General features: G+C 30.9%; 1 protein-coding gene across 4 annotated transcripts in view; it reads left to right on the top strand.

The window, feature by feature from the left end:
• The window catches only part of LOC143244200 (peroxisomal acyl-coenzyme A oxidase 3-like), a 29,286-nt gene extending 4,262 nt beyond the window's left edge, over positions 1–25,024 (top strand). The window contains exons 1-17 of one of the 4 annotated variants that reach the window (XM_076488433.1): positions 1,048–1,198; positions 2,561–2,720; positions 3,173–3,406; positions 5,130–5,204; positions 6,055–6,144; positions 7,228–7,460; positions 8,033–8,129; positions 9,267–9,449; positions 10,483–10,605; positions 14,036–14,156; positions 14,464–14,586; positions 15,022–15,132; positions 15,592–15,746; positions 18,319–18,454; positions 19,531–19,685; positions 20,156–20,312; positions 24,108–24,220. In XM_076488433.1, the coding sequence (XP_076344548.1) occupies positions 2,577–2,720; positions 3,173–3,406; positions 5,130–5,204; positions 6,055–6,144; positions 7,228–7,460; positions 8,033–8,129; positions 9,267–9,449; positions 10,483–10,605; positions 14,036–14,156; positions 14,464–14,586; positions 15,022–15,132; positions 15,592–15,746; positions 18,319–18,454; positions 19,531–19,685; positions 20,156–20,272 (2,097 nt within the window). In that variant the 5' untranslated portion in view covers positions 1,048–1,198; positions 2,561–2,576 and the 3' untranslated portion in view covers positions 20,273–20,312; positions 24,108–24,220. Of the gene's footprint in view, positions 1–1,047; positions 1,199–1,285; positions 1,310–2,560; positions 2,721–3,172; positions 3,407–5,129; positions 5,205–6,054; positions 6,145–7,227; positions 7,461–8,032; positions 8,130–9,266; positions 9,450–10,482; positions 10,606–14,035; positions 14,157–14,463; positions 14,587–15,021; positions 15,133–15,591; positions 15,747–18,318; positions 18,455–19,530; positions 19,686–20,155 lie in introns of those variants that run through there. The other 3 variants (XM_076488432.1, XM_076488435.1, XM_076488434.1) reach the window with 3 other exon arrangements.
• The last annotated feature ends 2,016 nt before the right edge of the window (positions 25,025–27,040 follow it).

Raw genomic sequence — 27,040 nt, 5'->3', positions numbered from 1 at the left:
GAAGTCCACTTTGTACTGTGCTTTAGCCAGTTTACCTGCACTGAGTCATTGTCTGAAGTACGTAATAAGTTTATAAAATCTCCAGTCATTAACCTGTCCGAAAAAAGTGAGATACGTTCACAAAAGTGCAGAGAAGTGTAAATGTTTACTTTCGCTCTAAGGTTGGCTTCTGTCAAATCATGGGAGACCTATATGCCAAGTTTTGATACCTTACCAAGGTGTTGCAGATGATGGTGAACTGTTGAATAGGTTGAATTAAGTTTCTGTGCCAGTTCTTCAACTGTTACAGCACAATCTTCAAGCCCAGTCAGTTGCAAGTCATCTTTAAACTCAACAGGACAACCTGAACATGGCGCATCACTTAAGCTATAGTCACCTGATCTGAACTTCTGAAACCACCTTCGACATTTTCTTTCATTGAGAGACTCCGCACCATAAACACCTTGAATGTTTCTTGTAGTTTCTGCTGCACTATTGCCTTTTTTAAACTCATAAAGCATTATATGCCTAATGTGCTTCTCAGACACATCTTCATTAGGGTTTATTTGATTAATGATCTAAAAAAGTGAGTTGGGTTAGTTTTTTTTATTTGTCTGAGTATTTTTATACACGTCCTACTACATATTTTAGTCATTAAAGCCTTCTGCAACGATAGAAATGATGATGCACTTTGTATTAAAGTTTCGGACATTACTTATGAAATGGGCCCGGCATGGCCAGGTGGTTAAGGCATTCGACTCGTAATCTGAGAGTCGCGGGTTCGAATCCCTGTCACACCAAACATGCTTGCCTTTTCAGCCGTGGGGACGTTATAACTTTGCAGTCAATCCCACTATTCGTTGGTAAAAGAGTAACTCATGAGTTGGCAGTGGGTGGTGATGATTAACTGTCTTCCCTCTGGTTTTACACTGCTAAATTAGGGATGGCTAGCGCAGATAGTCCTCGTGTAGCTTTTCGCGAAAATCAAAAAACAAACTATTATTATTACTCAATCACAAATGCACAATTGATACTGTTTTAGTTTTTTCTCACTAGAGAGCAGCTCTGAATTGTGAGGTGTGTTTTCACACTGTGATGCGAGTGTTACTCTAGCGTTGATAATAAAACATCTCGAGTTGAAGGCCGTGAGTTACACTTGAGTGAATAGACCTTTACCAGTGTTCATTGTTTTAAAACTTGTTTTGGCGCTAGTTAGAAGGTATGTGTTTGTGAAATTGTTTTTCGTACATTTAAAGCTGAAGTATCGGCATCTTAGAATTAGATTCTGTTAACTGAGTTGAAACCAAATCATTTGTGAAGGCGAGTGTGGGTAAATGTTACTGACAGTGACCCTATGTTAGGGCTGTATATTACTAGTATTATAAGTATGATATCACTGATTATTAGAATTAATGCGACTCGCTTGGTGTTAATAACATCCATTGTCAGGCTAGAGTTATTATTCTGTGTTACTACCAGTACTTTTGTCAGTGTTATACAAGTTTAAACAGCGTCTTTGTTTCGTATATGTTATATTTCAGTTTTCTCTAATTTCATCTTCGGAGGTGAAACAATGAGAGGACACGACTTGTTTCTTATTCAGTATCAATACCTGTTTCAGATTCATGTGTTAAGAAGAAAGCTTTAGTTCAAGTGGTGCTATACATCATAATAGCAGTCAACTTTTAAATTATAAAAATAGGGTATATCTACAATATATATAGCCTTTACAGTGAATATATTACCAAGTGTTAAAAAAATTTGTTATAACGCACATGTATGCTTATTCAGGATAAATTATACATTCGTTATCATAGTTTTGCAGTTAATAAGGATAGTTAAGACGGACTTTATAGGGTTACAGTTTTTCTTCCATAACTTAATGGGCTTTATCTGATTTTGTTAAAATAACTTATTTATAAAGACTAAATATAAACACTTCTTGTTGATTGTGTGACTAAAAGACACCCCACGTAAGTGTGAGAAAAAAATGTTAATGTTCCATAACACAAATGTAGTTTTTAATGTGTGTAATTGGTAGTTTTATGGCATTTATTTTACTTTTGTAAACTGTTATGCTATATAAACTAACCAAAGTGAACCTAAAATAGTACCAAACTGTTCTTGGGGTTTAATTACATAAAACACTGTGTTTAGAGACACAACTTGAAATTTAGAGTATTTCTTTTTTGTATTAACTCTGATAAAGTCCTTTTGTAATAAGATTGTTTTTCCATTAAATAAAACTAAATTATCTATGCCAGTGAATTGGAAATTGAAAAACATTTAGGCCAAATTTAACTTCTCTAATAGATTGTTTACTACAGATGTCACTAATGTGGATCATCCAAGCTCCTTGAAGCTGGATGTGTGTGGGTTTATTAAATATATATTTTCATGTTAAAAATAACACTTTATTATGTATAGTCAGATTGAAAATATCACAATTTTTAATAAGTTTCCTTGTAAAAAACTATGTATTGTGATTCAAAAAATTGTTTATGTATTTGATTGCATATATTGACATCACTGGTCTGAAACTGCAATGTTTAAAATATTTTAATTTTTTCTTTTATAAAAGACAAAGTTTCATAAAGATGACAGAAAAGAAAAATTTGACATTAGAGGAAGTTCTTCCAGACTTTCCACCAGGTCCGTTACATGAATACCGACAGAAAGCTTCTTTCAACTGGAGAAAAATGAAGGTATTGATGGAAGGAGAAGATATGATACGGGTTAAGGTAAGTTATTGAATATGATTCAGTATGACTTACAAGTAAGAGAAGTAAGATTTGTAAGTATAAACCTTATTTTAACAAATTGGAATTCTGTTTCTGCAGAAAAGTTTGGCATATTTAGAAATGAGATGTTTTTTAAATTAACAAAGTTTTTCTGTTTATTGTTTTATATGTGTATTTCATGATCACATGGATAGTAACATAGAATCAATACTTTTAAGAACAAGTGAAAAATAATTTTACAAAAAAAATTATATTTTTTTGTTCAGTGGAAAATTTAAAGGTTTTATGGGTTATGGAAATTGAATTTCCATGCTTTTAAATTAAATATTTTTATGAATAATGCACCTAGTGATGAGTGAGTGTTTGTAAAATTATTTAATGTAAATATTTTATTTTTATGTTTTGAAATTGTACATTTTATCAGTGTGTCTGTAATTTGTTTAACTTTTCAGTTTAAGGTTTGGAAAGCATTAGAAGCAGACCCACTTTTTGCACACACGCCAACGGAAGAGCTGTCACGAGAAAAGTTTCGTCAGTTGTGTTTTCGTCGAATGAAACGTTTGCTAGAATATGAGTTTTACACACAAGAGGAGTTTATGTTGAATCCTCATCTAGCTCATGCTGCCTTTCTTGCTGTTGGCATGTACGACTGGTCACTTGCAGTAAAAAAATTCTTAGCATTTGAGGTTTGTTAAGATGTTGATTTTTATACAAAAACTTAAATTGTACTGAAATACGATTGTTTTCATTTGGTATTTGTTTAAAAAGTTTCAAAGTATTAATTCTTATGTTCAATTTAAAAATTACAGAATTTCATCTTTTTTTGAGTTATGTTAAAGGTAAGCAGCAACTCTGTTGTTTAGGGGTTTGGATTACACTTTTAATATGGATGAGAACATACTGTATACTAGAGAAAAGAATCAGTGCTTATAGCACAGTGGAGGACAAGTTGCTCAATCCATCATAGTGAAGCTGCGTTTATAGTCGTAAAACCAAAAGAATTGTAAGGTGTACTTACAAACATATTGATAAGTCAGTTGAAGTAATTCTCTCTCTCCTTGTATAATTATAAATACACAAAGATGGGTAATGTGTGTAGTTTTGGTCTCCTTCATTAAAGGATATTGATCTACTTTAAAGGGTTCGAAGAAAGACTATTACTAGGATGAATACAGGGATTGAAAGAGTGTCTTGCATGTTAATATTTCTTCATGTGTTTTATTTTGAGAAGAAATAAGCAGTAATCTTATTGAAATGTACAAGATTATACAGAGGATCAATGGGTTTTAGTCATTAGATCTCTGTTATGTGTTCTGAATACAGTGGCCTAGGTTTGTAGAAGATCAGTTAGGCTTCAGTTTAGATACTTAATTTTCTAATGTGGTGACTACTAACTCACAGAATGAGTTACCATCAACAGTAGTGGAGGTCATCATTTTATGGAAGTTTAAGAGGGGAATTGGTTATTTTTGGAATGTAAGTGCAGGTTGAAATTTGTGTTGGCTGTCATCAAAGGATCGAATGGTATCTTGTTGTTCACAGGTTATAATATGTTATAAATATTGTTTTATATGCACTGTGAATCTTATCTCGTAATTTTTATAAAAAGAATTGATGATAATTTGTACGAAATCTTGTTCAACCAAAACTTTATTTAGTTAACTGATTAAAAATTATTGTATTGTAAAAACACATTTAAAGACTTTTTTCAAAGGAGATGGAAGTGCAGGCTTTATAAGGATATGTACAAGATTTGATCTAAACTAATAGTTCCAAACTCTTTTATTTCCTCACTCAATAGTGTAACAAAATCTTCTTAAAAAACCCTTATACATCTTTTAGTAAAGCCTATATCAGAGTTTATGTTGCACTTTAAAGATACAAAGTATGTAGTCACACACAGGGTTGTAGAAACTAATATCTAAAGGCTAGAATTTTAATGATATGAATATTTGTAAATGTTTTTAGTTATTATTATAATACATACATAGGGTCATGTTTGCAGATTGGTGCTGGTCTTTAGGGAGTAAGAACCACTGATCTGGGTATTAGAATAGTTGATTAAAGGCTGATTCACAGATATTTCAATAGTATCTTTTTAAACATAAAAATAATAACAAATTATAACTAAAGCAATACTAACAGTGTGCATGCGTACATACGTCACCACAGATTTACGTTTAACTTCTTTCAACAATTAATTATGACCAATCTCTGTTTGATAACATTTAGTACATGTGATAAATTATAAGTGTAAAATTCCAGAATTAAGATTAAATATGAAAAGTTTTGCAACATGTGTTGACTCTTTTTTCGAAGCCTCAAATAATCATTTAAGAAATGTAGAATATTATATGTAATTTTTAGGGTTAAGATTGTTAAATGTAGTTTAATGCAATAATTTTTTAGTTTTTTGGGGCAAGTTTACGAGGACAAGGTACGAAGAAGCATCGCAGCTTATTGGACGATCTTGAGAAGTTTAAAGTAAGTTAATTGTAACTTGCAAGACATTATGTTAGGTCAATTATATGTTTTAATACTACCAATTAATCTAGTCCCTTAAGGATTTTCAAAATTTAAAGAGCTTATAATAGTATTTCAGTCTTACTAATTCTATCATATCTGTTGCTGATGATGCATTTTGCTTAATTCAGAACTTGTCTAGGACAGTGCTGGTTAAAATGCTGTTTATATAAGCCATTTGTTACAACAACTATGATGGTGTGAAAGATAAGTCATAAAGAACTGAACTATATTTTTTGTGTCCTGGACTTTCACTGTGTAAGTTTTGTTTGTGATGAATGATATTTTTAGTTGCATGTTTCTGAACCATCATTGTATTGAAAAAAACAACAAAAAACATAAGAAAGTATATTCATATCTTCAAAAAATACTGGGGACCAGTAGAGATTGTTTAATTTTTCCAGTTACTGCATCTGTTTGATTGTAATAATATAGACTTACCTTCTTCACCAGTTTCACATTGAACAAAAGTGGGAAAAAAATCAAACCAAGATTTATTTCATAACATTACAGACAGCATAATTTCCTAAAAATCTTTTGCTAAATTGTTTAAACAAAAGGAAATAGATATTGAAGTTTTTGAATCAACTATTAGATATAACAATGTTATTACCAGTTGAAGGAAGTGCAGTTAAATTTTGAAGTGTAGTTTATTTCTTTATAATTTTTACTTCAAAATAAGTGTACAAAAAAGTGTGTGTGTGTTTTATCAGTTAGTGTTTCTAGTAGAAGGAGAGAACGTTGATAACAAATTATTAAAGTGGAGCCATACTTCCACAATCTCAACTGACAGTCAAATATTTTGTTTTAGATCAGTGGATGTTTTGCTTTAACTGAGTTAAGTCATGGTTCCAACACTAGAGGGATGAGAACAACAGCCACCTATGATCCAAAAACTCAAGTAAGTCTGAATACCAGTCAAACTTTGTCATAGTAGTTTAGATAGTCATAGAACAGGCGGCCTATTGTGTAGCTCTGTGATTTGATAACGAACAAAGTAATGTTAAATTAAAGTGTTATTTTTTTTTAGTGTGTCGATCCATATCAGAAATAATGGAAGTCTTTAAACGTTAGTAGGGTACGTTATTATAAAAAGAATTTGGGAAGTAATATATACAAGATTCTAATGTGACTTAAATTAGCAATTTGTGAGTAGTATCCACTGCATTTTTATGGGATGTTGGTTACTGTTGGTCAAGAAAAAAAAAAGGCATTTGAATCTGCTGTTATTCTACTCTTTTAGTTAATCCAACTAATAATTTCTTAGATGAGGATACAAAAAAAATTACACTATGGTTTATTTTATGACATTACATGCAAGATAAACTCTTTAAAAATCTTTAAAAAGGTTTGGCATGACCTGATTGTTAGTGTGCTTGATATGTAATATAGGGTTGCAGGATTGAAACCCATTTACAAATATGCTTGTTCTTTCAGCCATGGAGGTGTTATAATGTGATAGTCAATTCTACTGTTTATTGGTAAAAATAAGCCCAAAAGTTGTTGATGGGGGATGTCAAGTAGCTGCCTTTCTTTTAGCCTGTCATGTCTTCCAAAATAAGGAATGGCTAGCACAGAATATCTTTGCAGAAAATTCAACAAATAGAAACTTTTGATAAAGTGGTTTGAAAAAAACAAAAAAAGAGAGAGGGGGGGAATAGATTTTTTTCAAATAGAATTGTCAAACACAGTGTTACAACAAATTGAAGAATAAGTAATTTTTAGTGTAGCTAAATTTTTATAATTTGTTCTTTCACATGTTTATGAAAACTGTGATGTTTCTTTGGATGTGTGTGTGTGCACAGGCCTGCAACCAGTCAGTCATTCGTGTTGTTTTTAGACAGAGATGAGTAGAACTTGTGACAAATCATTCAGTTTTAACCATACAGCCACGTGTTTGGTGTCCATTATTATTTTTATATTAGTTCCTGTTAATCAATTAGGAACTAAAAATAAGGTTATTTCATTATTTGGTTATTTCAAGGAATTTGTTCTCAACACATCAGATATTGAAGCTACAAAAGTATGGGTAGGAAATCTCGGTCAGACAGCAACACATGCTACTGTTTTTGCACAACTATATACTCCAGATGGTACGTGTCATGGTCTGCATGCTTTCCTGGTACCGGTACGGGATCCTGATACCCTTTTACCTTTACCTGGAATCACTGTTGGGGATTTAGGTCCAAAATTAGGACTGAATGGACTTGACAATGGGTAAGGAGCAGATACAATGTTGTGCATTATAGTAATAAAGTTTATTTTGTTTCATGACTACTGTGTATTGTGTAACTTATAATTTAATCCACACAGTTTGAATGTTCCTGAAAAGAATAAAAGCATAAATAATGTGATTTTCAAAAGTTAGTTATTTTCATGCCCATCCAGTATTGCTCATTGTCCCGAGTATTCTGCAAATGAATTTTGTTCAAGTTTTTGTTTTTTTAAAGTGTTTTTGATTTTATTTAACACTGCTCTAAAGTATCTGCTCATATTCTTTGTTTGCATTAATAGTATTCTGGCTTAATATTGTGAGGATTGTTACTCCAACTTCTTGCATATGACTTACTGTACTTCATTTTTGGCAGGTCGTCGACCTCTGCATAGCATCTATCAATTTTTTTTTTTCACATTTTGACTGTTATTTGAGTTTTTTCAGTAAAAATTCTTATGTCCTCACTGTAATTATATATAAGGTACATTTTTGTTGAAGCACATATTTCAAGAATTTTAAGATATTTCTGAATGGATCATTTTCAAAACAAACAATATATCTCTCACTGTTATAGATTTTTATCATTTCAAAAGTATCGTATCCCAAGAGAGAATCTCCTAAATCGCATGGGTGATGTCACTCCAGATGGGAAGTATATTTCACCATTCAAGGTGAGAATGAATTATGCATCTGTTGAGGCTTCCTGAAAACATAATAATAATAATACTTCAGAATTTTTTGCTGTAATAGAAATTTTCTTAATTGGAAGGAATGGAACGTTTATGGTTCTTTGTGTTTTGTAATTATAAAGTTTGTTTCTTTTAATAAGAGTGGATGTTGACATGTGAGGCACATCCATTAAGTGTAACTTCTAAGAATACATTTAACCCTGTATACACTCACAGTACTTTCATTGAAAGAGACATCTAACTAAGTTTATCATTGAAAACATTTGTTGTAAGAATTCTAAAATTTTCTAGATTGTTGTGAACACAAAAATAGGTCTTTATGTCTGTTATTATTTATCTAAATATAAGTTTTGTTATGTGAAATGCACATGGTTTTATGTAAAAGACATCTTAAACTAACTTTAAGGATATTTACACGAGTAAGAAAAACATGTAACTCTGGTATGAAATTAGTTTTTTTTACTTGTTTATGTTAAGCCTAAAAAGTATACAGTAAGTGGTCTTTACAGGTCACATTTGCCACTTTTGTGTTTTTTATGTCAACAGTTTAATATAAAAGTAAGGTAAAAATAACATCTTAAGAGGTTATTAAGGTTTTTAACAGTTCTCTCTTGAACTGAGGGTAATGTGACAAGTAATTAAAACATAAACAGCAAGATTGTGTGTATGTGTGTGTGTCTGCTATTTTGTGACATGTACATAAATATATAGTCTCACCAATATACTTCTCAGTTTGAGGTGGTGAAGGTAATATTTTATTCTGTACTTTTATTTTTTACAGACACTTCTTCCAAGGTGCATCTAACATATTAATTGTTTTAATTATATTGTACATTGGTATAAAACAATAATTGTGGGCTTTATAAGTAACAACTGTAAATTAACAGGGTAGTGTTAGTGTCACGTTTTATTTCTAAGTACCATCTAATGTGTCAGTGCTGTCTGTTAACTAAAAATATAATAATTTATATATTTGGTAGTAAATTGGTGAGATGTTATTTTATATCAAATTGCAGAAGGATAATGTGTCTAGATATTTCTAAAACCGAAAATTCTTTCATTAATCTAAGGTTCTGTTTGTGTGTTATGTCATTCTTTTTGTTTACATACTGTTTCCAGGACCCTAATAAACGGTTTGGAGCTTCTCTAGGATCACTGTCAATGGGACGGGTAGGCATAGTTGGAATGTGTGTTGCTAATATCCACAAGTGTCTTCCAATTGCCATTCGATATTCTGCTATTAGATGTCAGTTTGGTCCTGAGAATGGAAAAGAAATACCTGTTTTGGATTATCAGCTACAAGTATGTTTAAAAAAAGTGAACTATTAATAGTTTATATTGAACATTAAACATTTTTATGCCTAGTCTATGCAATATTTCCATTTCTTCATGCACACTTGTCTTTCTGACCCCCAATCTTCATGGTTATTATTTTCATTCATGTTAACTTTGTTATTGGAGTCTTTGTTGAATCATTCGTTATGTAATATTTTATGAAAACGAAGCCTTTGGTGAGTCAAAATCTAGCTGAAGAATAAATGTTCTATATAGTTACCTAGAGAAATGCCCAGCTCTATTAAATATATGTTCTTTTCAAGGATGATAAAATGTCACTTACGTTTGGTAAACTGGATCTTATTATTACACTAGAACTGTCTCTGAAGCTTGGCTTAGGCTTTTCAGTCAGTTTTAAACTTTCTAGACAGTTTGAAAGACATTTATCTTGATTTTAATACTATGTAATGCCAAAATATTTCATTTCTACTGAGTGACTTTAAAAGTGCATAAATAATGAAGATTTGAATATAATATTATTTTTCTATTTGTGTATTTTGAAATATTAGATGTTTTGGCAAAATTTCATGGCAATTGAAAGATAAAAATTTGTATATGTAGTATGCAACTATTACGATAAATTGCAACAGATGTTGTTCTGATCACAGACGGAAGATCAGGAACTTGGTATTTATTACTTAGTTGATTATATAGGTTTCAATATGTTTGTCAGGAGTAGTTTGGTTTTACTGAAATTTTCATCTACCTGGAAAAAATTAAAACCAAGATGCATTAATGCTAACATTTACTTAATGTCCAAAATTAGCAACTTAATTATTTCTATTTGACACAACATAAAATAATATCTAAAAATTTATCAAGAGAACAAATTGACAACAAAAGCTAGGCTGGTTTATTCTTTTCTAATAAGTTTACATCCATTGTAGTTTTTGAGTTACACAGAGATACAAACCCACTAGTGTACTCTTTTTTTTTTTCACAGCATGCTTCAAGTCTTTAGAAGCACTGGTATAAATGTTGTTTTGTGTTTTATCTACAGCAATGGAGACTACTTCCTTATTTAGCAGCAGCCTACCTCCTGTTTCAGTTTGGAGAATCATTTCGTGAGGACTATGTCCAGTTTCAAGTGGCAGTGTTGTTTGGGGAAAAAACTCCTGTAGTGGTAATGTTTTCTACATAAGTTCTAAAATAAACTGAATTTTCTATCAAACTAGCAAGAAGTAAAAGAATGGGTTCTTTTTTTAATAGCAACTTTGGGAATTACTTTATTTCTTTTCAAGTATGCAGATGTACTTCCATATTAACACTGCTGTTTGACAGTTACAAATTATTGACCTTTGAGATAACTGATTAAAGTATTTTGAAAATTCAGAAAGGTTACTAATCAATGGTCAGAAATACGTCTATTTGTTTACAAATTGTTTGCCTTTATATCAAGCACATTTGTTAAATAAGTACAAAATATATAGAAAGTTACATTTAATAGTTTTTGTTTCATGATATCTAGTTGTATGTAGTCATTGTAATGAAAACTATCCAGTTTCATGATATCTAGTTGTATGTAGTCATTGTAATGAAAACTATCCAGTTTCATGATATCTAGTTGTATGTAGTTATTGTAATGAAAACTATCCAGTTTCATGATATCTAGTTGTATGTAGTCATTGTAATGAAAACTATCCAGTTTCATGATATCTAGTTGTATGTAGTCATTGTAATGAAAACTATCCAGTTTCATGATATCTAGTTGTATGTAGTTATTGTAATGTCAAAACTATCCAGTTTCATGATATCTAGTTGTATGTAGTTATTGTAATGAAAACTATCCAGTTTCATGATATCTAGTTGTATGTAGTCATTGTAATGAAAACTATCCAGTTTCATGATATCTAGTTGTATGTAGTCATTGTAATGAAAACTATCCAGTTTCATGATATCTAGTTGTATGTAGTCATTGTAATGAAAACTATCCAGTTTCATGATATCTAGTTGTATGTAGTTATTGTAATGAAAACTATCCAGTTTCATGATATCTAGTTGTATGTAGTCATTGTAATGAAAACTATCCAGTTTCATGATATCTAGTTGTATGTAGTCATTGTAATGAAAACTATCCAGTTTCATGATATCTAGTTGTATGTAGTTATTGTAATGAAAACTATCCAGTTTCATGATATCTAGTTGTATGTAGTTATTGTAATGAAAACTATCCAGTTTCATGATATCTAGTTGTATGTAGTTATTGTAATGAAAACTATCCAGTTTCATGATATCTAGTTGTATGTAGTCATTGTAATGAAAACTATCCAGTTTCATGATATCTAGTTGTATGTAGTCATTGTAATGAAAACTATCCAGTTTCATGATATCTAGTTGTATGTAGTTATTGTAATGAAAACTATCCAGTTTCATGATATCTAGTTGTATGTAGTCATTGTAATGAAAACTATCCAGTTTCATGATATCTAGTTGTATGTAGTCATTGTAATGAAAACTATCCAGTTTCATGATATCTAGTTGTATGTAGTCATTGTAATGAAAACTATCCAGTTTCATGATATCTAGTTGTATGTAGTTATTGTAATGAAAACTATCCAGTTTCATGATATCTAGTTGTATGTAGTTATTGTAATGAAAACTATCCAGTTTCATGATATCTAGTTGTATGTAGTTATTGTAATGAAAACTATCCAGTTTCATGATATCTAGTTGTATGTAGTCATTGTAATGAAAACTATCCAGTTTCATGATATCTAGTTGTATGTAGTCATTGTAATGAAAACTATCCAGTTTCATGATATCTAGTTGTATGTAGTTATTGTAATGAAAACTATCCAGTTTCATGATATCTAGTTGTATGTAGTCATTGTAATGAAAACTATCCAGTTTCATGATATCTAGTTGTATGTAGTCATTGTAATGAAAACTATCCAGTTTCATGATATCTAGTTGTATGTAGTCATTGTAATGAAAACTATCCAGTTTCATGATATCTAGTTGTATGTAGTCATTGTAATGAAAACTATCCAGTTTCATGATATCTAGTTGTATGTAGTCATTGTAATGAAAACTATCCAGTTTCATGATATCTAGTTGTATGTAGTCATTGTAATGAAAACTATCCAGTTTCATGATATCTAGTTGTATGTAGTCATTGTAATGAAAACTATCCAGTTTCATGATATCTAGTTGTATGTAGTCATTGTAATGAAAACTATCCAGTTTCATGATATCTAGTTGTATGTAGTCATTGTAATGAAAACTATCCAGTTTCATGATATCTAGTTGTATGTAGTCATTGTAATGAAAACTATCCAGTTTCATGATATCTAGTTGTATGTAGTTATTGTAATGAAAACTATCCAGTTTCATGATATCTAGTTGTATGTAGTTATTGTAATGAAAACTATCCAGTTTCATGATATCTAGTTGTATGTAGTCATTGTAATGAAAACTATCCAGTTTCATGATATCTAGTTGTATGTAGTTATTGTAATGAAAACTATCCAGTTTCATGATATCTAGTTGTATGTAGTCATTGTAATGAAAACTATCCAGTTTCATGATATCTAGTTGTATGTAGTCATTGTAATGAAAACTATCCAGTTTCATGATATCTAGTTGTATGTAGTTATTGTAATGAAAACTATCCAGTTTCATGATATCTAGTTGTATGTAGTCATTGTAATGAAAACTATCCAGTTTCATGATATCTAGTTGTATGTAGTCATTGTAATGAAAACTATCCAGTTTCATGATATCTAGTTGTATGTAGTCATTGTAATGAAAACTATCCAGTTTCATGATATCTAGTTGTATGTAGTTATTGTAATGAAAACTATCCAGTTTCATGATATCTAGTTGTATGTAGTTATTGTAATGAAAACTATCCAGTTTCATGATATCTAGTTGTATGTAGTCATTGTAATGAAAACTATCCAGTTTCATGATATCTAGTTGTATGTAGTCATTGTAATGAAAACTATCCAGTTTCATGATATCTAGTTGTATGTAGTCATTGTAATGAAAACTATCCAGTTTCATGATATCTAGTTGTATGTAGTCATTGTAATGAAAACTATCCAGTTTCATGATATCTAGTTGTATGTAGTCATTGTAATGAAAACTATCCAGTTTCATGATATCTAGTTGTATGTAGTCATTGTAATGAAAACTATCCAGTTTCATGATATCTAGTTGTATGTAGTCATTGTAATGAAAACTATCCAGTTTCATGATATCTAGTTGTGTGTAGTCATTGTAATGAAAACTATCCAGCTTTTTTTTTCTTTTTTACTTGAAAGAGATTCTACCACCAGCATTGTTTCAAAATGCCGAGATGTTTCCTTGTTAACCAACAGTATCAAGAGTAAATACTAAATGTTATTATGTATAATACAAAACATTATTCTGTGTGTTTGAAACTCCATTGAAAGGTATTTTACTTAACAAAATAAAAATTCTTATAAAATAAATTCTTAAAAAGAATATTTGTAGAACATCAGACCTTTGTTTATGTTGTTTTTTCTTCTAAATTTCAATTTAAAAGTTTGTAGGGATGCGTAATAAGTTTATTCCTTAAACATTGACAGTCTGAACAAGGTGCCGAAATTCATGCTTTGTCGTGTGCATCTAAACCACTGGCTGGATGGATTGCTCGAGATGCTATTCAGGAGTGCCGGGAAGCTTGTGGAGGACATGGCTATTTAGCAGGTGAACTTTCTTCTATCTAACTAGTTCTACATTAAATAAAATGCTTAACATTGAAGAGTTGACAGAGTAAAACATCCTTAAATATGAAGCTGTATTTACAAGAACAAACTAAAATATTTTTTTTAAAGATGAATATGTTGTTAGATTTTACAAAAATGTTCATAAATAATATTAAAATAGTCATTATTTGAAAGTATTGTCTTTTAAGTTTTCCAATCCAATAACATATGCTTTATTGAACGTTTCTACACATTTTGAAGCAGACATTAATGAAAACTGTAAGTCTGTATATACATTGTTTCCTCAGCTGCTGGGTTTGGTGGTCCGAGAAACGATAACGACGCCAATTGCATGTATGAAGGTGACAACAATGTTCTACTTCAACAAACAAGTAACTATCTGCTTGGAATTCTACAGAGAAGGAATGGAGGTAAAGTACGGTTCAACTAGTGTGTATGAGCCTTTTATCACCTGTTCAATAAGGTCTTTAAGACAAAACTGAATGTTTTAAGCTTATTTTAGGTTTGACATGCATTCAAGGCCAATGATACAGTTTAATAATTATAAGTAGCATCATTTGAATACTGTATGTAATTAGCTATATATAATGTTAGTAGGTATATATTTTACTTCTGATATATGTAGGTAGCTTACTTTGATCATAATTTTGCATTAGTTTCCCAAAGTTCTCGATTTTTTTACAATGGAGGTTATACAAAAATAGTGTTTTTCTTAAACGATCTTACATCTATATTTGTAAAGAAACTATATCCGTAAACAGAACAAAACTGATACTGGAAGTGACTTCACTAAAACACAATGTGTATGTGTGGTTGTCAAATAATAAAAATATTTGTTATTCTAGGTAATGGGTCCACCTCTCCATTTGGAAGCATTGACTTTATTAATGAGATAGATGCTACACTGCGACAAAAGCTAATAGTTTCCTCTGTAGAAGACGTACTGGATGTGAAAGGTAACAAATTTTCTTGGGTGTGTAATTAGCTCAATTTCTAGAAAGGATTTGAAATATTAGAAATGGATGAATCTAATACGTATATCTAAATGTACCCATGAGTTACTAGTCCTTATATAACATCAGTAAAAGTGAAACTATTCTTAACTAGGTCATACACAGTTTCGTTTTTTCTAAAGTAGAATCAGTTGTCAATGAAATTTGAATATTGTAAAGTTACTTTGTTCCCTATCATTTTTGTAGGTTGTCCAGTGATTTATAATTAATCTACTGATTATATCTGAAAATGTATCGATAATTACCTTGTTAAATTGTAAGAGGCACGAGCAAATAACATTATTGCTGTATTGGAATTTGTGAAACAGTTAAAAGTATCTCATGAAGTATTAGTTTTAATTTTAGAAAGTCATTTGTCTTCTCTGTTTCAGTCTAATATGTGGTTATTCTTTGTGTTTGCAGTTCTTTTAGAAGCATACCGTTGGCTCTGTTGTTATCTGTTACAAAGAAGTGCTAAGAAGGTGAAAGTGGAACTAGCTTCAGGAAAAAACAGTTTCATGGCTCGTAATGATAGTCAAGTGTACTACTGCAGAACTCTAGCACTTGCATACATTGAGGTAACATCAATCTTTTATGTTTTACTGAGATATATCATCCTTCAATATCCCCATTTATCTATCTACTCCAAAAAAAACCTACTTACATTCCAACACTGTACTAGTCTTGTTTTATTCATTCTTCAGAGCAACACTGAGCTGTGAATGCTGTGAAACTAGTCTGTTTCAATAGAAGTAGCAGCTAAAAAAATACATTAGGCCTGTACATTATATTTTATTTACTGAATTCTTGTTTTGGTGAAGAAATGAACAAGGTTAATCTTTGTTAATAACACTGGTGTTCTCTTTTTATCTAATGTTTAAGTTTTTCTTCATGATGTTACTGTTTTAACATCGGTAAGTAATGTGAAATTTCACCGAAAGTGATTTTTAACTACTGTTAGATAATTTTAGTTATAAAACTCTTAAATATTATATCCTGTACAAAAATTTGTTACCTGCTATCTGTATATCCAGAAAGCTTTTGTAACCAAAATGTTCAATATCTCTAAATATAAATGCTCATTGTAGGAACTGGCATTCTTTGCAGTTCCATCTGGATTATCTTGGACTGCTTTCAAAAGTTTGCAAATGTAATTAACTGATGCTACCATTTAGTGACACTGCTGTGGGTTTATGTTCTTTCTCACTGACAAATTTCTGTTTCCTGCTTGTACAGTGCTTCACATTATTTCTTATTTTATCTGTAAACATTTTCTACATCCTAAAATTATGGCTTCTAATTCTAGCAAGAAATCAGTGTTTTTATTCACTTTAAGGTTTTTTATATTTATTATTGTTAAAACTTAGTTTTCTTTATAAAGCTTCTATTGTATTAAATGTTTTGGCTTTTTAACCCTAAAAACTGTTAGTTGTTTGTACAAGAATTCACCATGTTTTGCTAGCAACTTTAGACAGCAAAATCTCCTAGAACTATTACGTAAAAATATGTATGAATTTTGGGTTCAGACTGTTTCTTTGAAAACCAATGAAGTAACCATCACGTTATTACAATGTTGATAAAAAAAAATCTTCCCAAAGCAAGGTAATTTTTACTTGACCATTTAATTTTCACCTGCTAGAAACAACAGTAATTTGTTTGACGTTTATTGGCTATAGTCTGACCAATCGTATTTAAGGTTGTCAGTTGTTAAACCATCCAAGACAATGGAAGTGGTTACAATAAGAACAAAGCATCTAATTCTAACTGTTTCTTCTGTTTGACAGCTGTCTTTTCCTCTTTTGAATTCTGATATTTTTGGATGACCTCTTTTGTCTAATTACTTTAATTTCAACACATCCATAACATCACATCTTTGTCTTCCACTTGTAACTGAGACTAGGATAAACACGACTAATTTAACAGTGAAAGTAGGTTTTCTAGAGTTAAATTAATTTGTAAAAGTTCAATGGACTTTCACAAAAATCTTGACACAAATATGAGATGGAACTTATGTTCAAGTAGGTGTTCCACTGCTCAATGTGAACTGATGATGCAATGTTAAAAACCCTAATGGTGTATCTAACAACAAAGGACAGGTTTTAGTACATTATGTCTCATATTGTGATAACCCCAATTACTTTTCACATGATCTGCTCCTGATTTTAGGTTTTAATTGTTGAAAATATTTTGGACTTTTGACACTTGTTACAGTGCATTACTACTATTTTCAGCATCTTTAAAAACTACTCTAGTAAATTCATCTATTCCCATAACTTTAGCATTTCAGAAATCCTCACATAAATTAGATAGTGCCACCTCTCTGGGAATCAGAAGATATACCTATGAAACTGTGTTTTCACATCTATAGATATTACAGTTTAAAATTAGCATGAATAATTGATTTTTCATATATTTTTAGAAAGTTGTGTAAGTAGTTATAAAAGTGTAAGCCTGAATTTCTTTGTAAGTAAAGAATTAGTTATTCTCTGACAATTTGTTGTATGTGTTCTGTTAGAAAAAGCAAAATGGAAAAATAAATAGACAATCTGTGATACTTGTAACTTCAATTAATTACTTGTTGTTTTTTATAATTTATAAAGCTGAAGAAGTTGAGGCACTCTGTACTGAACAACAAAAAATTAAATAACAAGAATTAAAAACTCAACCATTTTTTTTATTAGTCAGGAAGAAACAGGTTTTATCAGTGTTTTCAGATAGTCTAATCTCAGAACACTACAACCTACACTTGTATGTTAAAACCCCTATGACTCAAGTAACAACAGTCGATGTAGTTATGAAACTGAGTTAGTTTGACTAGGACTAACTGTGTCGTAAAAACAGCTCTGTTATAAACCTCGTAAATCTATTAGTTTCAACACTAGAGCCAGTTTCTTTAATGAAAAACTTACCAAGTTCTGTTTACAGTTTAGTTTTATTATTACTGGTTTGTCAAAATGATCTTTTTAGAAGAAAATTTAAAAAGTATACTAGTTTATTAATTTTTGCACTCGGTATATGAAGACTTACAAGATGGTGATAATGTTAGATGGACAGAGAAAGTTATTTCTTCTGTGTATTAAATGTTTCATGTACAGATGGTAAGTCAAATATGAGACATAAGTGCAAATACCAACACATTTCCTTTCGTAGCATACAATTTTGGACCGGTTCTACAAGTTTATGAAAAATGCCAGTGCAGAAAATTCCTTGCTGTCTGTACTAAACAAACTGTGTTTGTTGTATGGCTTGTGGAGTTTAGAGAAACACCTTGGTACATTGTATGAAGGTAAGAATGTTTAATAAAGCCAGTAAGAATGTATGAAGGCAGTAAACTATAGTATTGTAGTTTAGCATTCACTTATTACAAGGTTTAAAGTACTGCTTGTTTTGTAAATGATATACATTTTCAAATTACGTATTTCTTAAGTGAATGAGGCCTACTGGTATGGGTGCTGAACTTGCAATCTGAGGGTCAGTTATCACATATTTGCTATCAAACATCCATCTTTTTTCAGCCATGAGACTATTATAATGTAACTTTCAAACCTGTTCTTCACAAGTAAAAAATGTACCCCAAGAGTTGGCAGTGGATGGTGTTGTCTAACTGCCTTCCATCCTACTGTTAAATTAGGGACAGTTGATGCAGATAACCCTCATATAGGTTTGTGCAAAATTTGAAGTAAATAAATTTAAATTAAAAGTTGTTTAAATAATATATTCTTAATTTCCTGTTTCTACCTGTATTTTGTCTTTATTATCGTAGTGTTTTCTTTTTTTACACTTATATGCTTAGGTTTCAAAAAGTTTCAAGTTTATTTGAATGGCACCAAAGCACACAACTCCCATGTTCTTTTTACAGTAAGTTATAAAATAACACAGCTTATGATCATTAAAATAGTAGTAATTAGGTGAAAGAATTTTGTATTTTGTAAACAGCGAGTACTGAAATGATGTTTCTCACAAGAAGAGAGAGGTTGTTGTCGAATCAGTTGTCATAAACTGTTTCTGATGCACCCCATGGATGTCTACGAAAAGTAAATAATCTATTAAACTGAGAAAGTAGGTTGTAGGATTGTATGCATGAATGTCTAGGTGTAGTCAGGAAAATCTAGCCTGTGTAATTATAATGAAAACAAAGTTGGTCAAATTGACCCAGTCCATACTGAGAGTTAAAACAAGGTATAAAAGTAGTAATTGTCTGCATTTGTCAAAGGTAACATTAAGAACTGTCAGAAAATTTAAATAATGGCAAAATTTGTGACTTTGAGTTTTGAGAAAATTGAAAAACTAACTATAGTGTAATGAGGAGTAGTTACTAACATGTGAAGTTAAGTAATATGTCTGATCTATGTAACCACACAGGGGGCTATGCTGTTGGGCCAAACCCTGCAGTATTTGTAAGAGAAGGTGTGCTGAAACTGTGTGGACAGTTGAAAGATGATGCTGTGACCTTGGCAGATGTCATTGCCTTTCCAGACTTCATATTAAATTCATCTCTGGGAAGGAGTGATGGAAAGGTGTGTATGTGTGTTTTTTTTTGTTATATATATATATATATATAAAACTGTCAAATATTTATGTCCCTTTGTACCATTATCAGTTCTTAAAGCCTTACAGTTAAGTTTTTCATTTGGAGTAATATTTTGACATTTGTGTTGCCTGGACTTTCTACTCTTAATATTTATAGGAAACAGAGCTCTCTTTTAACAGTGATATGTTCTTTGTCTTCTATATTTGTTCCAATCTCAAAATCTCGTTTTTTAATGACCATGCTATACCTATAACCGTTAAGGTTTGGGTGCTGTCATTGTTAATGGATATGAAATGAAGTGTGGCATCATATTGTTATAGTCAGGTAACACTTAACTTTAGTATATTTACAATTGAAGTTTTTAATACGCATGTTAATTTGTTCCACTAAGTGAATTATTTGATATTTACCTCTGTACAACTAATCTAAAGTCACATTTTATTTACTTCTTATTAGATCTATGAAAACCTTTACAGTTCCATTGTCCAAACACCTGGTGCTTTAGACAGAGTCCCATGGTGGAGAGAATTTACTCGAAAACCTACTATTCATTCCATCAAGCCGCGACTTTAGTGTGAAGAAACGCGTCAAGCCTACTGCTATTTTAACAAAGGTGGTCTTATGAGTAAAGAAATCATATATTTATATATACTAAATTCTTCTACATATTTTTAATTTTTGAAGGTCGTTTCTTTTTTCTGTTTCAAATGAGACTTGCCCGTTAACTCGACCTGTCCACATTGAAGTCTTTGTGCAAAACATGTCACAGAAACATGTTCTGTATGAAATTGTTTCTTGGAATGCATGTGAGCTCTCTTAAGCATTACTGACCCAGTTTTATTTTTCATCCAGTATTGTTAGTATATCAAAATCAATGATAAGCTTAAATATACATAAATTGCAGCATGGCCTAGCGCGTAAGGCGTGCGACTCGTAATCCGAGGGTCGCGGGTTCACGCTAAACATGCTCGCCCTCCCAGCCGTGGGGGTGTATAATGTGACGGTCAATCCCACTATTCGTTGGTAAAAGAGTAGCCCAAGAGTTGGCGGTTGGTGGTGATGACTAGCTGCCTTCCCTCTAGTCTTACACTGCTAAATTAGGGACGGCTAGCACAGATAGCCCTCGAGTAGCTTTGTGCGAAATTCCAAAACAAACAAACATAAATTGCAATTAAAAGGTTTTTACAACTAGTTTTTAAATTGTTTGGTTTATCAAAGAAAAAATATTTAATTTAAATTCCACCCTTTTCATGTGAAACCTTGCGTTTCTCTTATATCCAACTCTGTAGATGTATTTAATGTGTTGTTATTAACCAAGTGAAAAAAACTGTGGTTAACATGAAATTCTTTCTGTTTACATTGTTGGTGTTTTTTGGTTTTTTTTATACACATATATACTCTACATTCTTACAACTAATGCTTGTATTTTGCCCGTTGTTGAAGTTACTTCTGTGAAAATAGATTAACCAAAGACTTAGATTTTGTCTCTTGTATAGAAATGAAATTTTAGCAGGTTACTGTTTAAGTTCAAATTTTGGTTTGTAGGAACGAACAGACCTGTTCAAAGTGTTTAGTAAGAGATATATACTCCTGTTACATCTATAAGAAGGAGAGAATGTGATGAAGATTGTAGAGAAATGGCCACTAGGTGATTTATTGCACTAAGCCTTTTACAGAATACTTAAAGGGCTGTTGCTAAATGGACAAAAAGCAACCAGTTTCAGAACAGAAAAAATGTTTCCTGTAAAAGGTCGAAATAATGTGGCTACAAAATTAAAACTTGCCATCTTTGGTTTTTAACTACTGCATGAATATCAAAGCCAGCCTTATGGATTTTAACTACAAAATCTGTTTTTGTTATTATGCAATGCTTAATTGTGTATGTTAGTATATTTTTAATTATAATTACTGATGTAGTTTGTTAATTAAGTAATGTTGTTGTGTATAATTGTTCATTTAGTAGGGTTTAATTTTAATAGCTAGTTAGTACTGCTGAGTTTTTGTTTTATCAGTTTGTTGGTAGGCTTAACTATTGAAGGTATTTGATGGAACTTTTCCTAGTATTTTTATTTGACATCAAGATGTGTTAATTAAATGGGGGGGAGCTGAATAAATATGAAAATTCCTGTCACATCAGTTCTTAAAAAATATTTTACATTCACATGGTTTTCTCATAACTTATAACTTTTAAACTAAATTACTGCTATAAAGTATTCCCTTACATTACTGAAAACTAATATGTTAATAAACGTTTTCACAATTTTATATTTCTATTAAGAACCCAGTATAAATGTTCATAAAAATCCTCTCATGAAACTTCAAACTTCTTAACGTAAAAAGATTTAGATTTTATATGTGAAAACAAACACCTCTAGGACCCAAGGTTCTTGAATAATTGGAACATTTGGCTTTTCATCTCACAGAAATACTTATAAAAAAAACAAGTTGTTTGCAGTGGACCATTAGTGGAATGAAAAGATAAGTGAACTGTTGTTGTGTAGTGTGCCATTTTATTGATGTTATAATTGCAGAGAGCTTATTTAGTAATTATATTTATTTACAAGTACTGAATTAGCCAATGGAAAAATGTGGGTGTTATATACTGAGGAATAAAATGCCCCTTGTAAAGTATACCAGTTTAAGATCAAGCCTGTGAGCCCTGAAGATGTTTTTGGGGGTTGATTTATAAAATCAAGCTTTTCCAAAAATTTGAATAGAGGCACGAACTCATTGCAATATCTGGAATCAGAGTGACTCATCAAAATGGTTGAATCTATATTTTCCAATCTGTGACTCCATCTTAGCTGTCCCATCCTCCAAGCCAAACTAAAACTATTAAATTAATTAACAAATTTAAAGCTAGCCCTTTTCACTCATATATCTATCAAGATTTCTTTTATAGTCACTCAAAGTTACTGTTTCCACAAAATACAAAGCAAATCCATTCCATAGGCCAACTACTCTATTTGAAAAATGAAGTTGTCTTAGCATCCTCTAGTTCTATAATCCTTAATGCAACAATATCAATTCCCTTTAAGGATATATGTGACAATCCCTCCATCAAAGGTACCCTTAAGTAACCCTTCTCTGAACTCTTACCAACAGTTCAATATCTTTCCTAAAATGAGGAGTCCAAGATTGAACACAATACTTCATGTGTGTCCTAACCAGTGACCTGTACAACAAAATTATAAGCTCTTTAAACTTGTCATCAATGTAAGTCAAAAAGAGCAATGGTCCTAAGACATGTGACATTAATCCAGTTTGACTGTACTCCACTTGTAACAACTCTCTGCCTTCTTTCATCAAGCCACTCCTTTATCCAATTAGTTAACTTTTATCCCCCACACCTATAGAGATAAGTTTCATTACAAGCCTTTCATGTAACACTTTGTCAAATACTTTCTGAAAATCCAGATACACCAAATCTACACTCTTACCCTCATCTACATAAACAGCAAAATTTTCAAAGAATGTCAAAAGATTTGTAAGGCAAGATTTTTCCCTTAGTTAAACCATGTTGACTATCCCATAAAAATTCTAAACTTTGTTAAATTACTTTGCAAAGTATATTTTATCAGACTTTACAAAACTTTTCCCACAACTGGTGAAAGACTAACAGGCCAATAATTATTAGGACAACTTCTATGACCTCCCTTGAAGATAGGAGTGACATTAGCTAATTTCCAGTCAGTTGGTACTTGTCCACTATTTAAAGACTTACAAATCCAATCCTTGACCTCCTTTAAAACCATCAGGAAAATATTATCTAGCCTAGCAATATTTAAATTTCCCAATTTCATTTTAACAAGTTCAAAGTTTATGCAGTTTTCATCTTTCAAAACTTAAGACAATACAGAATTTAATAACCCAGTCATTTCATAATCATCAGATACTAGCCTTAATCAGTGATCATCAGATACTAGCCTTCCTTTATCATTCCTATCATCATTCTAACATTCTGTTTACCCTTAATGTACTTTACAAATCTTTACTGTTAATTTTTGTTTTCATACATCCTTTTGGATGTCCTAATTTCTTGATCTCTTTATAATAGCAGTCAATTTAAATTCTTAAACTTGTGATGCATTTCTATAATTTTCTTTCTTTCTCCCTTTGTGAACCAACCTGTTTTTTACCTTTCTTTCTGTAAGGAATATATTTGTTTTGAATATCGAAAATGTTTTTCTTAAACATTTTCCACATTTACTGAAGTGTCTCCCAATAAGTCAGCTACCCCATTCACAACACATAATCCTTGTTGTATATCCTTAAAAATTTGCTTTTATGAAACTTGGAATCAAAATGTCATACCTAATATAGCAAGGATCACTTGTACCTAGGTGTTGTCCACCTTCTCACCCATTTGTGTATTGGAAGTTAATGATAAATATATCATTATTTCTAGTGAAGAAGTTGCCATCTTGAACAGTTTCCAGAAAATTTTCTCCCTTATGGTTTGACTGTTGCATCTCCCAACTAATGAGAAGAAACAAAAACCCATACTGCCATCCACAATCACAATAATGGTTGAAATATATAACAAGTGGTTCATAAGCTGTTTGATGTTATTTTCTTTTTGTGAGTTCTATGAGTAGATATAGCCAAAATAGCCTCAGTGAAGTTTACTTGTCACTGTAAGGTAGTTAAGTATGATACTTCTATTCTGTACAAGAGAAACACAGTCTAGTGTAACAAGATCAAGAGTTAGTTTTTCTGATGTTAACAGATCCAATTCTTTAATACAGTATATTTGTTTAGGTTTAAACTAGAAAACAGCTGTAGCTCTGCCGGTTCCCCAAAGTTGGTATCATGGATTTCACTTTTAAATGTATATAAAAAAACATTGGTAATTATGTATAACAAAATCCATGAAGGAACTCATTAGATAAAATACATATACAAAGGTGGCATGTTTATTGAATTTATAAACAATTAAGTTAGAACTAAAACATTAAGTTTATTTTTCATATACTATTACAAGTCTTGAGTTTAATTGGTGTTATCAATGTTGATTTAACATCTGGCTTTCAGTAAATTTCTGTAACTATAGCAGTGATGGGAAGTATCTTTCTAGTTCCTTGTTAAAAATATAATAAAGTTTGAAATTTTATTTCACTGCTCATAAACTTTCAGATAACTGAAGCAGTGGTGAAGATTTTCTTTTTCAACAATCAACAGCTTAGTTTAGAATAAAGTACATTATGCTTTTATAAACTTAAGTATTCTGAAGTTTTGCAAGGCAATTAATAGAATGTGATAACTGATTAAATGTTGGCTCATTAACAGATTATATTTAACCAATAAAAAAGGACAGTGATAGGAGATGTTAATTTTTTGACTGATTCATTATTTTTGCAAGTATTAACAATAATCAATTAATTGTAAATAATGAGAACTTGCAACAGTTCAGTTCCTGGAATGATTAGAAACACTAATCAACTTAACAATAATTTTAATTCTAAGTATTCAGTGACACTAAACAATGCCTATTGGCAATTGATTAAATGGCTTGATTCTAGCCACAAATGTAGTTTAAGTTTTGTTTTATTACAACATAAAGAAAGTTTTCATATTTTATTACAACCAATGTAGTTATAATGAAAAGAAATTAGTACTAAAATGAAAACCTTAATATGTAGGTTCTTACCCCTGAGTTTTTATTGCAACAGTACAATCTAATATTGTATAGGCTAGGAAAGTAAAAATTAAAACATTCATTCTGAAAACTTTAACCTTCATTGTTTTGGGGGCTGCAAGCAAGTTTGAAACTTTGTTATACAGACACTTATTTAATTATTAAAATGAAATTAATTGGTTTTAAACAATTTACTTTTAGTTAAATTATTCAGTACATTTGATACTTATTACAAAACACCCTTACTATTATAACAGTTATTAAATTATATCTTTATGGATTTAGGCTTTTTTACTGATTTAATAATCAGGTAAACAGTACCTACTGAACAACATTATAGTTTTATAAAACATGATTAGCAGAAGAGCTAACTCACAAAGGGATAAAAACTATTATTCACTATACTAATTGAAAAACTTTTGAAAGTGGCAAGAGATTATTGTAGGCTTGACGGCAACATTTCTTTACATTACATTAAATACATGGTGATAAAACTTAGGATTGTTGGTTTAATTTAGAAATGTTCAATATTTATTTTAAATGGAACTGAAGTACACCACACTACATATTACATGTTAATATACAATAACTGTTGTGAGAATATGTAAACTTTACTTGGGGGTGTGGATACTGTTAGTTTCTAAAATGGTTGTATATTTTTTTTATAGACCTGAGTATGTACATGAATATGTGATGCTATGGCAGAATGTTTGTTTTCAGTCGGGTGTATTATGCACATTTACTCACTAACTTGGGTGTTCTGGTATTACTAGAGATGAAGTCTTAGCATCTGATCTGTCTTTAATAACAGTCCAAATACTTCATCTTTTACTGTCTGTTATGACTAACTCTTCATAATTCTTTGGATATTAGAACAAATTTAAACATTTCCTAAGAGACACAGTTACTCACTTGGATCATTTTAGTGAGTCAGAATGACTTGGAAGCAGTCTTGTTAATATGTTTAGTATTACAATAACACATACAGGGTGAGCTTGGTGTAAAACAGTGGAACAACGTTTTTTACCTTGATGAGAATTGGTGATAAAATGATGTGTGTTAAAACCATGTGTAATTACAATTACTGTCTCTAGTAGATATAAAATATGAATCTTTTATGCCTTACATTATGATTATGTAAATAGGTCAAGTACCAAAAGAACTTGTTGCAAAATAAAGTTAAACAGCTCAAGGCTTCAGACAGAGAGAGGTTTTATAACCACACATTCATGACCAAACTATATATGATACTTTGAGTATATTTCATAGCAAGTAAAGGGATCTTATTGTATGAAAATTATGAAAGTATGCCAACTAAACAGAAATAACCATGTAATAAACATACTTATGCATTGTCATGTTTATGTCTAATAGCTTTTATAAAAATTTCCTTTGTTTGAAGAATATTAATACACCCCTGCTGCACTTATTACTGTACCCTGCACAGCTTTAACTACATTTCTAGTATGTGTAAATGCCCCTTTCTATATACCATAACTTTACCAATTATCTCTTTCAACAATATTACACAAACTTCATGAGGTCAAAAAAACGTTTGTACAAATCATCTGAACCAGAAAACTCCACTTCTACTGGAAATATGTAATCTTAAGTCTACAGTTAATAAAAATGCTGATACTGTGTACAAGAGAAAGGATGAAAAATGGATACTTGGGACAAAAAATATACTTTAAGAGAAAAGA

Source organism: Tachypleus tridentatus, chromosome 2 (genome assembly GCF_004210375.1).
Source record: "Tachypleus tridentatus isolate NWPU-2018 chromosome 2, ASM421037v1, whole genome shotgun sequence".
Lineage (NCBI taxonomy): Eukaryota > Metazoa > Arthropoda > Merostomata > Xiphosura > Limulidae > Tachypleus > Tachypleus tridentatus.
This window is presented reverse-complemented; position numbering and strand designations above follow the sequence as displayed.